This window comes from Mastomys coucha, unplaced genomic scaffold, assembly GCF_008632895.1.
Source record: "Mastomys coucha isolate ucsf_1 unplaced genomic scaffold, UCSF_Mcou_1 pScaffold18, whole genome shotgun sequence".
Taxonomy (NCBI): Eukaryota; Metazoa; Chordata; class Mammalia; order Rodentia; family Muridae; genus Mastomys; species Mastomys coucha.
In genome coordinates, this window is record NW_022196900.1 from 95,854,355 (window position 1) to 95,866,774 (window position 12,420).

Sequence of the window (12,420 nt, forward strand, 5' to 3'; positions counted from 1 at the left end):
GTAGACCAGGCTGGCCTTGAACTCAGAAATCCACCTGCCTCTGCCTCCCAAGTGCTAGGATTAAAAGCGTGGGCCACCACTGCCCAGCTGTTGTCTGTGATCTGAGACAGAGTCTTATGTAGCCCACACTGTCCTACAGCTGCATTGCTCAAACCTCTTGATCCCCCTGCTTCTACATCCCAAAGGCTGGGCTGCACATGCGCACTGTCACATTCAACAATTTATATGGTGTGGGGACTAAACCCAGGCCTTTATGTGAGTTAGGCAAGAACTTTACTGACTAAGCTACACCCCCAACCTCTATTTGGACAATTTGAATCAGAGTCTTGCTATATAACCTTGGTTGGCCTGACACTCACCATATGGCCCAGGCAGAGATCCTGTGGCAACCCTTCTGCTCTAGGATCATGGAATGCTGAGTCACCATGATGTGACTGTCTTTCGATTATTAATTTTTTTTCTTCTTTGTTTTGGCAATATGCTCTCACACTGTAGCCCAGGCTAGACTGGAACTCACTGTATAATCCAGACTAGCCTCTAGCCTGAAACAATCTTCTCAAATATGAGTCATCACACTCAGCAAGGTCACCTATTTTAATGTGCAGCTCTGACGGTTTTGAGAATTACATACAGTCTGGCAGTCACCTCACCTTCACAGTCAAGATACAGAAGAATCCCATCATTCAGCGTAGCTCTCCATCTCTTCCTCTCCCAGAGGCCCCTGGGAACCACTGGTATGTTTTCTGGTGCTGGAATGTTATGGGATATCCAGCAGAGAAGGCTGCTTGGACACGGGTTTAAGCCAATCAAAAGTCTTTATTAGCCAGCTGGTGGCTACATTGAGTATTCAGGATCCAGGTGTAGCACCAAGCCTTTCTTGGGGTAAGTAGTTTTGTTTTTTTTTTTAAAGATTTATTTATTATATGTAAGTATACTGTAGCTGTCTTCAGACACCCCAGAAGAGGGCATCGGATCTTGTTATGGATAGTTGTGAGCCACCATGTGGTTACTGGGATTTTTTTTTTCCCCCGAGATAGGGTTTCTCTGTATAGCCCTGGCTGTCCTGGAACTCACTCTGTAGAGACCAAGCTAGCCTCGAACTCAGAAATCCACCTGCTTCTGCCTCCCAAGTGCTGGGATTAAAGGCATTTGCCACCACTGCCCGGTAGTTGCTGGGATTTGAACTCAGGACCTTCGGAGAGCAGTTGGTGCTCTTAACCACTGAGCCATCTTTCCAACCTCTCGGGGTAAGCTTTTAAACACAAAAACCATATTTCGCGTTGACATATTTCACTAAGCAAGAATAGCTACCCAGAATAGGAACTCCAGAAACTCCAGACCAACCAAGGTTGGTCCATTTAGGAACTCTCCCAGAACTATGGACTTTGATGGATTAGGTCTGTTTTTCATTTTGGCAGGTGGTGCTGTCTTTGTGCTGAGTTTTATGGCCTGCATGGCGCTTCCATCATGGAGTCAGCTGTGCTAAGGACTGGGATCCTGCTGAGGCCTGGTACTCTGTCACAGAAGGAGGCCAAAGAGGGACTGAACCTTCTGAGAGTGGAGTTACAGATGGTTGTAAGCCCCCATGTGAGTACTGGGAATTGAACCCAGGTCCTTTGGAAGAACGGCCAGTGTTTTTAAACACTGAGCCATCTCTCCAGTCCTTTCGCATTTTCTCTTCCTCCGGTGTTCTCTTTTCAGCTGCATCCTACGTAGAGAAACACAGTGTGTGGCCCTGAGAATGACTTCTTTCACCAGCTGACATTCATCCGTTACCGTGAGTTCTCAGCTCAGTTCTTTGTCTCTTCCACACTCGAGGGACATTTGGATTGTTGCTGTGTTCCGCCACTTAAAACAGAACAACTATAAACTCTCCTTCTGGGCTGGAGTTGGTAGAGTGTTTCAGCCCCACATAATCCTGGTAGGATTGTGCAAGCCTTTTATTCCAGCACTTAGTAGGTGTAGGCCAAAGAATCAGAAGTTCAAAGTCACCCTCAACTACATTATGAGTTGTAACTAACCCGAGATACATGAGACTCTTTTAAAAATATATATGTATATATACATACACTTTTAAAAACCAAAGTAACACTTGTATATGACACTTTTGTGTGAACATAGAATTTCATTTCCTTGAATTAAAAACAAAACAAAACAAAACAAAACAAAAACCAAGCCGGGTAGTGGTGGCGTACATCTTTAATCCCAGCACTTGGGAGGCAAAGACAGGTGGATTTCTGAGTTCGAGGCTAGCCTGGTCTACAGCCAGGGCTATACAGAGAAACCCTGTCTAGAAAAACCAAAAAAACCCCAAAAAACAAAAAACAAAACAAAACAAAACAAAACAAAAAAATCCAGAAGAATAAATTGCTGAATCATGTCCACTGACCTTTGGTAAAACACCTTGGTGTAAGATTGATAGGAGGTACCGGTCCCCACCCTTCTCTTTTCTCCTCAACCCTGGCAGAGCCTCTCACATGTTTGCCAAGTTTATACTCAACCTATGCCCAAACCTCAATTCGTCTGCCCAGCTCTTTGTTCTTTCTCAGACCAGGTCTTCTGTTGCTTAGGCTGGACTCTCACTTGGTTTGTAGCCAAGGTGTACTTTGAAATCCCAGTCTTCCTGTCTCCACCCCCCTTTTCAAAGTGCAGGGGTTACAAGTCCATGTCTGGAGTTAGATAGTTCATTAAAACAACAAAACAAAACAAACAAACAACAACAACAACAAAACTTGTAGCAATCTTCCTCCCTCAGTCTCCGGAGTGTTGGAATTAAAGGCATGAGGTCACCCACCCCTAAACTTCATACAGGAGGGGACAGAAACCCAGGTTGCCTCATGAGCGAGGCAGAGAGAAGGGCAGGGGTGCCAGCCTTCAGCAACTTAACTCAAGGAGATATATCACCTAGTACAAGGCGGCACGGGTGGGAGGGTCCTCAACTCTACAGAAGTCCCCTGCACCAGCTAGCACAATCCTGCCCCACCTCTCTGCTCGCCCGTCCCTTGGGCGTGGCCACGACGGGCTAGTAAAGCCGTGGGAGCCTTTCCAACCCTCTAGAGCTGCAGACTGCGGGACTCAACGTTCTCTTTTATCCTCCACCTTCTGCTACCTCTACCGCGGTCATCATGTCTCAGGCCCGGCCGGCCACTGTGCTGGGTGCCATGGAGATGGGGCGCCGCATGGATGCGACCTCCAGCGCCGCGTCGGTGCAGGCCTTCCTGCAGCGCGGCCACACCGAGATAGACACCGCCTTCTTGTACACGGACGGCCAGTCCGAGACTATCCTAGGCGGCCTGGGGCTCGGGCTGGGCCGCAGCGGCTGCAAAGGTAACCGTCACACCTGTCATCCCTTGCCCTAGCACAGCTTTATCTGACTCCCAGAGCTCTGATCTCCCCCTGTCCACCCAAGAGCTCTGAGAACTGCAACTCTTCAGGCGTGTCTAGCTTTGCACACTTTGCCAATCTCTTTCCACATCTTCCGCAAGAGTGGCCTACGATCCTCTTCACACGATGTGCCTAACCCTGGTCCCGCCTGGAACTTGTGGCTAGCCTATCTCTGGGCTCCCGGCTGCAGCCCAGCAGGTGCCCCTGATTTGCAGGATTCCTGTCTTTGTGGTACTGCTCAGCACCAGTTCAGACTGAAACCTTCCTTCTTTGCTAATGGCCCCTGATCGTGTAGGTTGTGAGCCTGTTGGTTAAGAGTGCCTCTTGCTGCTGGGCGGTGGTGGTGCACGCCTTTAATCACAGCACTTGGGAGGCAGAGGCAGGCGGATTTCTGAGTTCGAGGCCAGCCTGGTCTACAGAGTGAGTTCCAAGAGTGCCTCTTGCTTTACCAGGGTGATGGCCATAGGAGCTACAGTAGCCTGAAAGGGATCAGCGGCCAGGAATGGCGTAGCTGTCTTGAGCTCTTGAGTTTCTCACCTGATGGAACTTACACTACCCTGGGCAAGTGCTTCATTATAGAGCTCTTTCCTCTCAGGCACTGCCCTCCTTCTCGCACCCTGCTGTAGTTTTGCTACTTGATGCCCAGCACAGTGGGAGCCAGAATAGTAGCAGACCTGTGCACTCAGTGGCCTGCTGTTTCCAGATCTCCTGGCTATCCCCCAGAGAAAGCCACGAGTTGTTTTCTATTTTGTGCAGCCCAGGAAAGCCTAGGGTTTGCCTGCGGCTCCCATCTCAGACTCGAGTGCTGGCATTACACACATTACACATTCCCATGAGAACCTGATCTGACTTCTGTTTGAGTTGTCCTTTTTGACCTTCCCTTCTTCCCCTGCCTGGGTGAGAGCCACATCTTAGATCTAAAGCTGATGTCCCATCGGGAAGGGCATCAAGCACCAGAATGGAAAAGTTCCAAGTATGTGATTCCTCAGGTCTCTGCTGACTGCTTTTGGGTCACTGAACTGACTTTTCAGATATGGAAAGTTCCTTTTGCCCATCCATCCATCCACCCACCCACTGATCCATCCATCCATGCATCCATCCATCCATGCATCCATCCATCCATCCACCCACCCACTGATCCATCCGTCCATGCATCCATGCATCTATCCATTCACCTGGGCTTCTCAGCAGGGGCGGAGAGAGGAGCAGGGACTCCCACAGACAGCCCAGCCTTGGCCTGTTTTCATGAACAGAGTCTGTAGCTGGCCCCGACTTCCCTTCTCTCAGGCCCTCAGCGAAGCCTTCCTGTCTCTGTCCCCAGTTCCTTTGGCACCTTCCTCCCCCTGTGATCAGACCTGCCCATCATTCACAATGCACTCAGAGTCTTCTTTCAAAACATCTTAAAACGACCACAGAGCTCTGGACTATGACCCCTAGTCTAAAGTGAAGACTCCACGTGGGGTGCCCTCAGGGCTGCTTTGCTTCAGGTCTGTGGCCTTTTCTCTTTTCCTGTGTCCTCTGTCTCTGTGTACCCAGTGCTCTGGTACCTGGGGTGGCAGGTGTGGCTCTAGCCAGGACCTTCTGCTCATGGATTTTTTTTTTTTAAATATTTATTTATTACTATATGTAAGTACACTGTAGCTGTTCTCAGACACACCAGGAGAGGGCATCAGATCTCATTAAAAATGGTTGTGAGCCACCATGTGGTTGCTGGGATTTGAACTCATAACCTCTGGAAGAGCAGTTGGTGCTCTTAACCCCTGAGCCATCTCACCAGCCCCATGCTCATGGATTTTAAAGCAAGATTTATAGGCCCAATAAGCCATTGTCACAGGAAGGATGCCGGCCATTCCTATTGTCCACTGTCAGTTAAGCCTGATCAACCCTCAGGACTTCTCCAGAAGCTGTTTGTCACTCTCATTGTTACTTACAGTCTGCAGACCTGAGGAGCAGTCAGTTTAATCAAAGCTCCAGCTCCTAATGGCACAGCTGGAATTTATTTATTTATTTATTTATTTATTTATTTATTTATTTATTGTTTTTTCGAGCCAGAGTTTCCCTGTATAGCCCTGGCTGTACAGGAACTCACTCCATAGACCAGGCTGGCCTCGAACTCAGAAATCCGCCTGCCTCTGCCTCCCAAGTGCTGGGATTAAAGGCGTGCGCCCAGCACACAGCTGGAATTTGAACCTAATTATTTCTCTATCTTTGTCTGTCTGTATATTTATCTCTCCCCCCATCTTCCTCCCCACATCTCCCTCCCTTTTTCCCTCCCCTTGTGTGTGTGTGACTCTGTGCACTTGTTTGTGCAAGAGTGTGTGTGTGTTGATATAGTATCTCACGTGAGCCTAGATTTTGTATTCTGTAGGCAAGAACTTACTTAACACCTTTAAAACATTGTGATAAACACTCTTGGTTTCCTCTACAAAACGCTCCTTTATCACCTAATGTGTTTAAGTTAAAAGTCCAATGGAACCCTAAACGGAGTACTTTCCAGACTAGTTTCTCAGGAAAAACACACACATTCACTTTCCAATATGTTTTGTGGAGCGTCTATGTGAAAGCAGGTTTTTATTCTTCTGCTAAAATGCATTGCTCACAGTTAGGGAAATGTGAATCTGAAAGTATGTCAAGGTAAGTTCAAATACTTTTTTGGTCATAAAGTAAATCAATTACATATAGGAGTTAATAGCTACCTTTAAAATTGTGAGAAAAACCATTCATTTCCTCTACTAAACACATCCTACTGCTTTATGGGTTTAAACTAAAAGTCCAAATGAACACTAAAAGAAGCTCTTTTCAGACTCCTTTCTCAGAATGATCATGCCCTTGAGCTTCTGGTTCCTGGGCCTGTTTCCTCAGGCTTGGGGTCAAAGGCATGCGCCACCATGCCCTGCTCAGCCCTGTTCCTTCACTGTTACCATAGATACTCTGATGGATAAAGTGACTTGAACTTGCATTTTTTCCCCCCCTGGAAAGTGAAAATCGCCACCAAGGCGGCTCCAATGTTTGGGAAGACACTGAAGCCCGATGATGTCCGGTTCCAGCTGGAGACGTCTCTGAAGCGGCTGCAGTGTCCCCGGGTAGATCTCTTCTATTTACACATACCTGACCACAGCACTCCTGTGGAGGAGACACTGCAGGCCTGCCACCAGCTGCATCAGGAGGTGAGGGAGGACCCCGATGCTCTCTGACCCTTTCATCCTGACCCTGTCAGAGCGAGTGCTGGGAACACACACAGAGCTGGGCACAGACCTCACTCTAGGCTCCTCACAATGGGCTGAGCTGGACTGTGTTGGAGTCTCTCCTTGAGCTGGGCTATGATGGAGTCTCTCTCTGAGCTGCGTTGTGATGGAGTCTCTCACCTACAGGGCAAGTTTGTGGAGCTTGGTCTGTCCAACTATGCCTCCTGGGAAGTGGCTGAGATCTGTACCCTCTGCAAGAAAAATGGCTGGATCCTGCCAACTGTGTATCAGGTGAGAGGGAGCTGGCGTGCCAGGACCATTCAGACTTGGGTCCAAGGCTCCACTGATCCTGGATCTTTGGGTATAACCACAAACTAGGTGGTTATAAATATCAAACCTACCACCACTAGGTGTATGCCCTGATGGTTAGTGTCCAGGATTGTTACGGACTAAACTGAGGGACTTTACAAAGGTACATTTGGGGTCTCTTTTCTTGATATGTCCCACTTTTCCAACTGTCCCCGCAGGGCATGTACAACGCCACCACCCGGCAGGTGGAGAAGGAGCTCCTCCCCTGCCTCAGACACTTCGGACTGAGGTTCTACGCCTACAACCCTTTGGCTGGTATGGGCTGCCATGGGGACAGGCCCTGTGGGTGGGAGGGCATGCCCAGCCTGACTCTATGAATTGCTGCCCTGGCTAATGCCCAATCCAGGCTCTGGGAGTCAGGGAGCTTTGAGAAGGGATGCCTGAATCTTCCTTTTTCCAGGCTCCTATCTAGTCAGGAATGACCTGGCTATCTCTGTGAGGAATCTGGGCCAGGGTCTAACTGCTGATTCCCCACAGGGGGCCTGCTGACGGGCAGGTATAAATACCAGGATAAGGATGAGAAGAATCCTGAGAGCCGCTTCTTTGGGCATCAGTTTTCTCACATATACATGGACCGGTGAGCAATGGTGGGGCCTGAGTCGGCAGAAGAAGGGCCTTAGGTTTCCTTAGTTTGAGGTAGGATCCTTGAGGTTGCTTTTCTGGGGACCTCCCTTTCTGTGGTAATCAGACCTAAGACTCTGGATGGTAGCTGTCCTGGGCATTTGAGGGACATTCTTGGCTGTCGAATGGATTCTGGGATGTCCGCACTTTTGCATGTGTCTTCCTTGTGGAGAGTTCGTTCACTGCCAGCGGTGAGAGGGCAACCCAAGACAGACCTGGGGGAGTCGGAGCTTGGTGTTGACTCTAGGAGTCTGTGTCTTGTGACGTCTTGGTAGTAAAATTGTCATCATTGTCTCAGGTATTCATAGTTGGACAGCTGTTGGGGCCAACCTCCTCCCTCTTCCTCCTCTTTCTTCTTTTTCAGTTTGAGTCAGGATCTCTTTTTCTTTTTTCTTTTTTCTTTCTTTTGGTTTTTCTGAGACAGGGTTTCTCTGTGTAGCTCTGGCTGTCCTAGAACTCACTCTGTAGATCAGGCTGGCCTCAAACTCAGAGATGATAGGATTAAAGTGCATCACCATTGCCCGGCCAAAGAGCTAGGATTACCAGTGTCTGTCATCATACTCTGCCCACCCCCCCAATTTTTTTAAAAAAAGATTTATTTATTTTACAGATATGAGTATATTGTAGCTGTCATGAGACATAGTTGAAAAGGGCATCGGATCCCATTACAGATGGTTGTGAGCCACCATGTGGTTGCTGGGATTTGAACTCAGGACCTGTGGAAAAACAATCAGTGCTCTTAACCACTGAGCAATCTCTCCCACCCTCTCTGCTTTTAATTACATAATAATTTTTTTTTTTTTGAGACAAGGTTTCTGTGTGTAGCCCTGGCTGTCCTGGAACTCACTCTGTAGACCAGGCTGGCCTGGAACTCAGAAATCCACCTGCCTCTGCCTCCCAAGTGCTGGGATTAAAGGCGTGCGCCACCACCGCCTGGTCCAGGCTAGCCTGCAACTTGTAATCCTCCTGCTTTCAGTTACCTGAAAGGTTGGATTAGATGTATGTGTCCCCATGGCGTGGCCAGACACTGTGAAATTCCTACACTTCCTTCCCCTCTGCCACCTCAGTTGCCATGTCCCCATGGCAGTTCTGAGCATAAGCTGATGCATTTGTTTTTTGTATTCTCTGCCTGGGAAGGAAAGGCCTAGCAAGAAAGTTCCTGCGTGAGGGTCCAGTGCTGGTTTTGTTGAGAAGGCCAAAGGTGTAAGCAGCAAGCAGTTTATGTCAGCTTTCCTTGCGTATCCCGCTTGCCTCAAGCCCTGTCTGTTGGGAGTGTGGTGCTTACTGCTAGAACACTTACTGAGCGTGCACGAGGCCTTGCATTTAATATTGGCACGTCGCAGCAAAACAGCAACAACAAAAACAGCCCTCCGTGTAGCCTTCCCCACTACAGTCTGTGATCCTCCTGCCTGGGAGTAGAAACCACGGCCTGGAACAGTTGTTCTCAAGTTCACACACTGTCTGGAGAATCAAGGCCTGGTGGCGTTCACCATGTCACCCCCTTTAACCTATGCAGCATGATTAGCTCATTGACTGACGAAGTCATGGAGACAGGCTGGCAGGGAGTGTTCTCTCCTTTAGTGAGGGATCAGTGAGTACAGGGACGGGAGGAGGCTCAGCCAAGGCCACAGAAGCTGGACTGGTGCCCAGGACTTGCTCCAGGGATCATAAGTATGGTGCTGTGGGCACCTAAGAGTGCATCAGATCCCATTCTAGATGGCTGTGAGGCACCATATGGTTACTGGGAATTGAACTCAGGACTTCTGGAAGAGCAGTCAGTGTTCTTAACTGCTAAGCCATCTCTCCAGCCCCTGGAGCTGCACTGTTAATGTTTAATCAGAGTGTGTAAAATGCCAGGATTCTTGTCCTGTGTTCCTTCCTGACCTGGCAAGAAGCCTGGAGACCTGTATGTTCTGATACTTAGAGGGTATCGTTCTGCCTGAGGACATAGGCCACCTCAAGGATACAGGGGTTGGGTCACCCTTTAGTAGCCCTCAAGATACTGACCCCAGTGTTGCCCTTCCTGCCCATTCAGCTACTGGAAGAAGGACCACTTTGATGGCATCACCTTGGTGGAGAAGGCTCTGAAGTCTACCTATGGAACCACTGCCCCCAGTATGATTTCAGCTGCCCTGCGGTGGATGTACCATCACTCACAGCTCAAGGTACCCAGCTGGTCCTGGCTGCTCAGCCTCCGATAGGAGGAGGTGGAGGTGTAGAAGTGACAGGCCAGCTGCTGAGACTACGTCTTCTCTGGCTCAGTTTCACCTCCCAGGATGGTGAGCGATGTTAGCATTGGCTTACCTGACTAGGTATCAATGGCTATGTGAAGTCTAGTCATCTTGATTTATTTTTTTTTCTCTTAAAGATCTCATTCTTATTTTGTATGAGTGTTTTGCCTGATGGGTTCCATGTGTATGCCGTGCCTGCAGAGGCCAGGAGAGCATGAGCAAATCTCCTGGAATTGCAGTTAAAGGTGGTTGTAAGGGGGTACCCTGTGGGACCTGGAAAGTGAATCCAGGTCCTCTCCAAGGGCAGAAAGCGCTCCTAGTGTCTGAGCCATCCCTCCAGCTCTAATGATTTCGGTTTCCATGTGGAGAACTTAGTCGAGAGGCTGCTTTACTTCAGTCCCACAGATGCACGTGGTAGGAAATAAGCATAGATTTGACTCTGAAAATCACACTTAAAAAGCATTTACTAGCCAGGAGGTGGTGGCGCACGCCTTTAATCCCAGCACTTGGGAGGCAGAGGCAGGTGGATTTCTGAGTTTGAGGCCAGCCTGGTCTACAGAGTGAGTTCCAGGACAGCCAGGGCTACACAGAGAAACCCTGTCTCAAAAAACAAACAAACAAACAAACAAACTTATTTATTATAGTCCTTTCAGGAAAGAGAACTCAATTCTATGTTCCTGGGGGCGGGGTAGGGGGATCTCTTCCTGCTGTCCCAGCCTCCTCTCCCTAGCCCCTGTCTCCAGTGGCATTCTTGGGGTAATGGTGCTCTTTTAGTATCTGGTAAATGCAGGCCTGGAGAAAAATGATGCCCGAACTGTCCTGCAGGGGAGAGAAGCCTGGCCGACCTTGCTGTTTGGAGGCAGCAGTCATTTCTCCTAGCAGCGACAGGGGCTTAAATAAAAACAAAAACGGGCCCCAGATCTTAGCAAGGGACAGGCAGGAAGCTGCCAGGTGGCAGGAGTGTGTCGAAGGCGGGCTCTCTCTTACAGGGCACCCACGGAGACGCAGTCATCCTGGGCATGTCCAGTCTGGAACAATTGGAGCAGAACTTGGCCTTGGTTGAGGAAGGGCCCCTGGAGCCAGCCGTCGTGGAAGCCTTTGACCAAGCCTGGAACCTTGTTGCCCACGAGTGTCCCAACTACTTCCGCTAAGATACATCTGACTTGGGGAGGTGCAGCTTACTGCCTGCTCTGCTTGTGCTGGGTTTCATCTGATTGGGTTGTTCTTTCCCTCTTTATACAAGTCAGTCTCTTTTTCTCCCCTGCTGACTTCCTATACTCCCAGTTGCCTTTCATGTGAGAGCTGGCTGAGCCCCAATACCTGCTGTTGAATAAAACTGTCATGTCAGGCTGTAGTCCAGGCTGTAGCCCAGGCTGCAGCAGGCCTGGTGGCCTTATTCTCTTGAATGCCTGAGGCTTGTCTTTTTTCCTTCTGAGGGCCCAGTGGAGGTGGGCAGGAGGGTGCCTGGTCTTCAGAGAGCGGAGGCATCATAGCCTGACCTCTGAGCAGGGGCATGGCAGTGGTCCAGTGCTTCCTTCAGAAAAACTGCCAGGTTCTATCTGGCACCAGACGCTTGCTTTCCTCCAGACCATGCAGTCCCACATCAGTGGACAGCAGTTAGGTGCTCTCTGCTCAAATTAAAGTCTCATTTGCCTAAAACATCAGATTACACATGATGGAGGCGATGCAGATTCTACAACCATCCTCGTGCAGAGCACAAGCAACAAGAAGCTGGAAGGCCGCCTTGGTCAACCAAGGCTCTTCCCCAGGCTTAACAAGCCGGGGGCAGGATCTTAGCCGAAGTAAAAACAGATCCCAAGGAGGGCAGTGAGCACTAAGCAACGTTTTAATTGGGTTGGAGGCAAGTGCTAACTAAGTGCCAAGTGCCTCCCCTGGCTGTCCTGGAACTCACTCTGTAGACCAGGCTGGCCTCGAACTCAGAAATCCACCTGCCTTTGCTTCTCAAGCGCTGGGATTAAAGGCGTGCGCCACCACTGCCTGACTCCTTTGGCTTTTTTTTTTAAAGATTTACTTATTACATATAAGTACACTGTAGCTGTCTTCAGACACACCAGAAGAGGGCATCAGATCTCATAACAGGTGGTTGTGAGCCACCATGTGGTTGCTGGGATTTGAAGTCAGGACCTCTGGAAGAGCACTCAGTGCTTTTAACAACCAAGCCATTTCTCCAGTCCCCCTTCCCCCTCCATCCCTCTTCCCTGGTAAACGTCAGGAACTCTTTTGAGGATCTTCTGACCCACAGGCCCAACAACTTCCATCAGTTTCTGGGTGCTGCTAGGGAAGGGACTGCTGGCCTCAAGCATGGTTTATGGTAAAGGCATACGCTTTACCACTGACTTGTACAGTTCTAGCCTTCTATGATGCATAGCTCCTAGCCAGCCAGGGTAGCAGCACTTGAGGGGCAGAGGCCGGAGAACTGCTGCAAGTTCAAGACCAGCTTGTGCTTCAGTGAGAGCCTGACTCAAAAACCACTTGCTCCCAGTTCCAGCAGTGGCTCCCCCTACCCCTCTCCGTGGCAAGCCTGTGTTCCTGGCATGTCAGTATTTTTAAAAAATATTTATTTACTATTATACATAAGTACACTGTAGCTGTTTTCAGACATACCAGAA

The 12,420-nt window shown here is 49.3% G+C and overlaps 1 protein-coding gene across 1 annotated transcript; it reads left to right on the forward strand.

Annotated features, from left to right (window-relative positions):
- The first annotated feature begins 3,021 nt into the window (after window positions 1–3,021).
- LOC116095629 (aflatoxin B1 aldehyde reductase member 3) lies at window positions 3,022–11,196 on the forward strand. The gene is made up of 7 exons (XM_031376945.1): window positions 3,022–3,327; window positions 6,364–6,551; window positions 6,756–6,860; window positions 7,097–7,193; window positions 7,416–7,515; window positions 9,595–9,724; window positions 10,780–11,196. Exons 1-7 carry the CDS (start codon window positions 3,126–3,128, stop codon window positions 10,939–10,941), a joined length of 984 nt encoding a protein of 327 aa, XP_031232805.1. The 5' UTR covers window positions 3,022–3,125; the 3' UTR covers window positions 10,942–11,196.
- The last annotated feature ends 1,224 nt before the right edge of the window (window positions 11,197–12,420 follow it).

What these genes read in the sequence shown, in the direction of transcription:
- LOC116095629 (XM_031376945.1), top strand. Translation starts at nt 3,126, where the DNA reads ATGTCTCAGGCCCGGCCGGCCACTGTGCTGGGTGCCATGGAGATGGGG. An exon ending in GGGCCGCAGCGGCTGCAAAG is followed by an intron (nt 3,328 to 6,363) that starts GTAACCGTCACA and finishes CCCCCTGGAAAG; the next exon opens with TGAAAATCGCCACCAAGGCG. An exon ending in TCCTGCCAACTGTGTATCAG is followed by an intron (nt 6,861 to 7,096) that starts GTGAGAGGGAGC and finishes CTGTCCCCGCAG; the next exon opens with GGCATGTACAACGCCACCAC.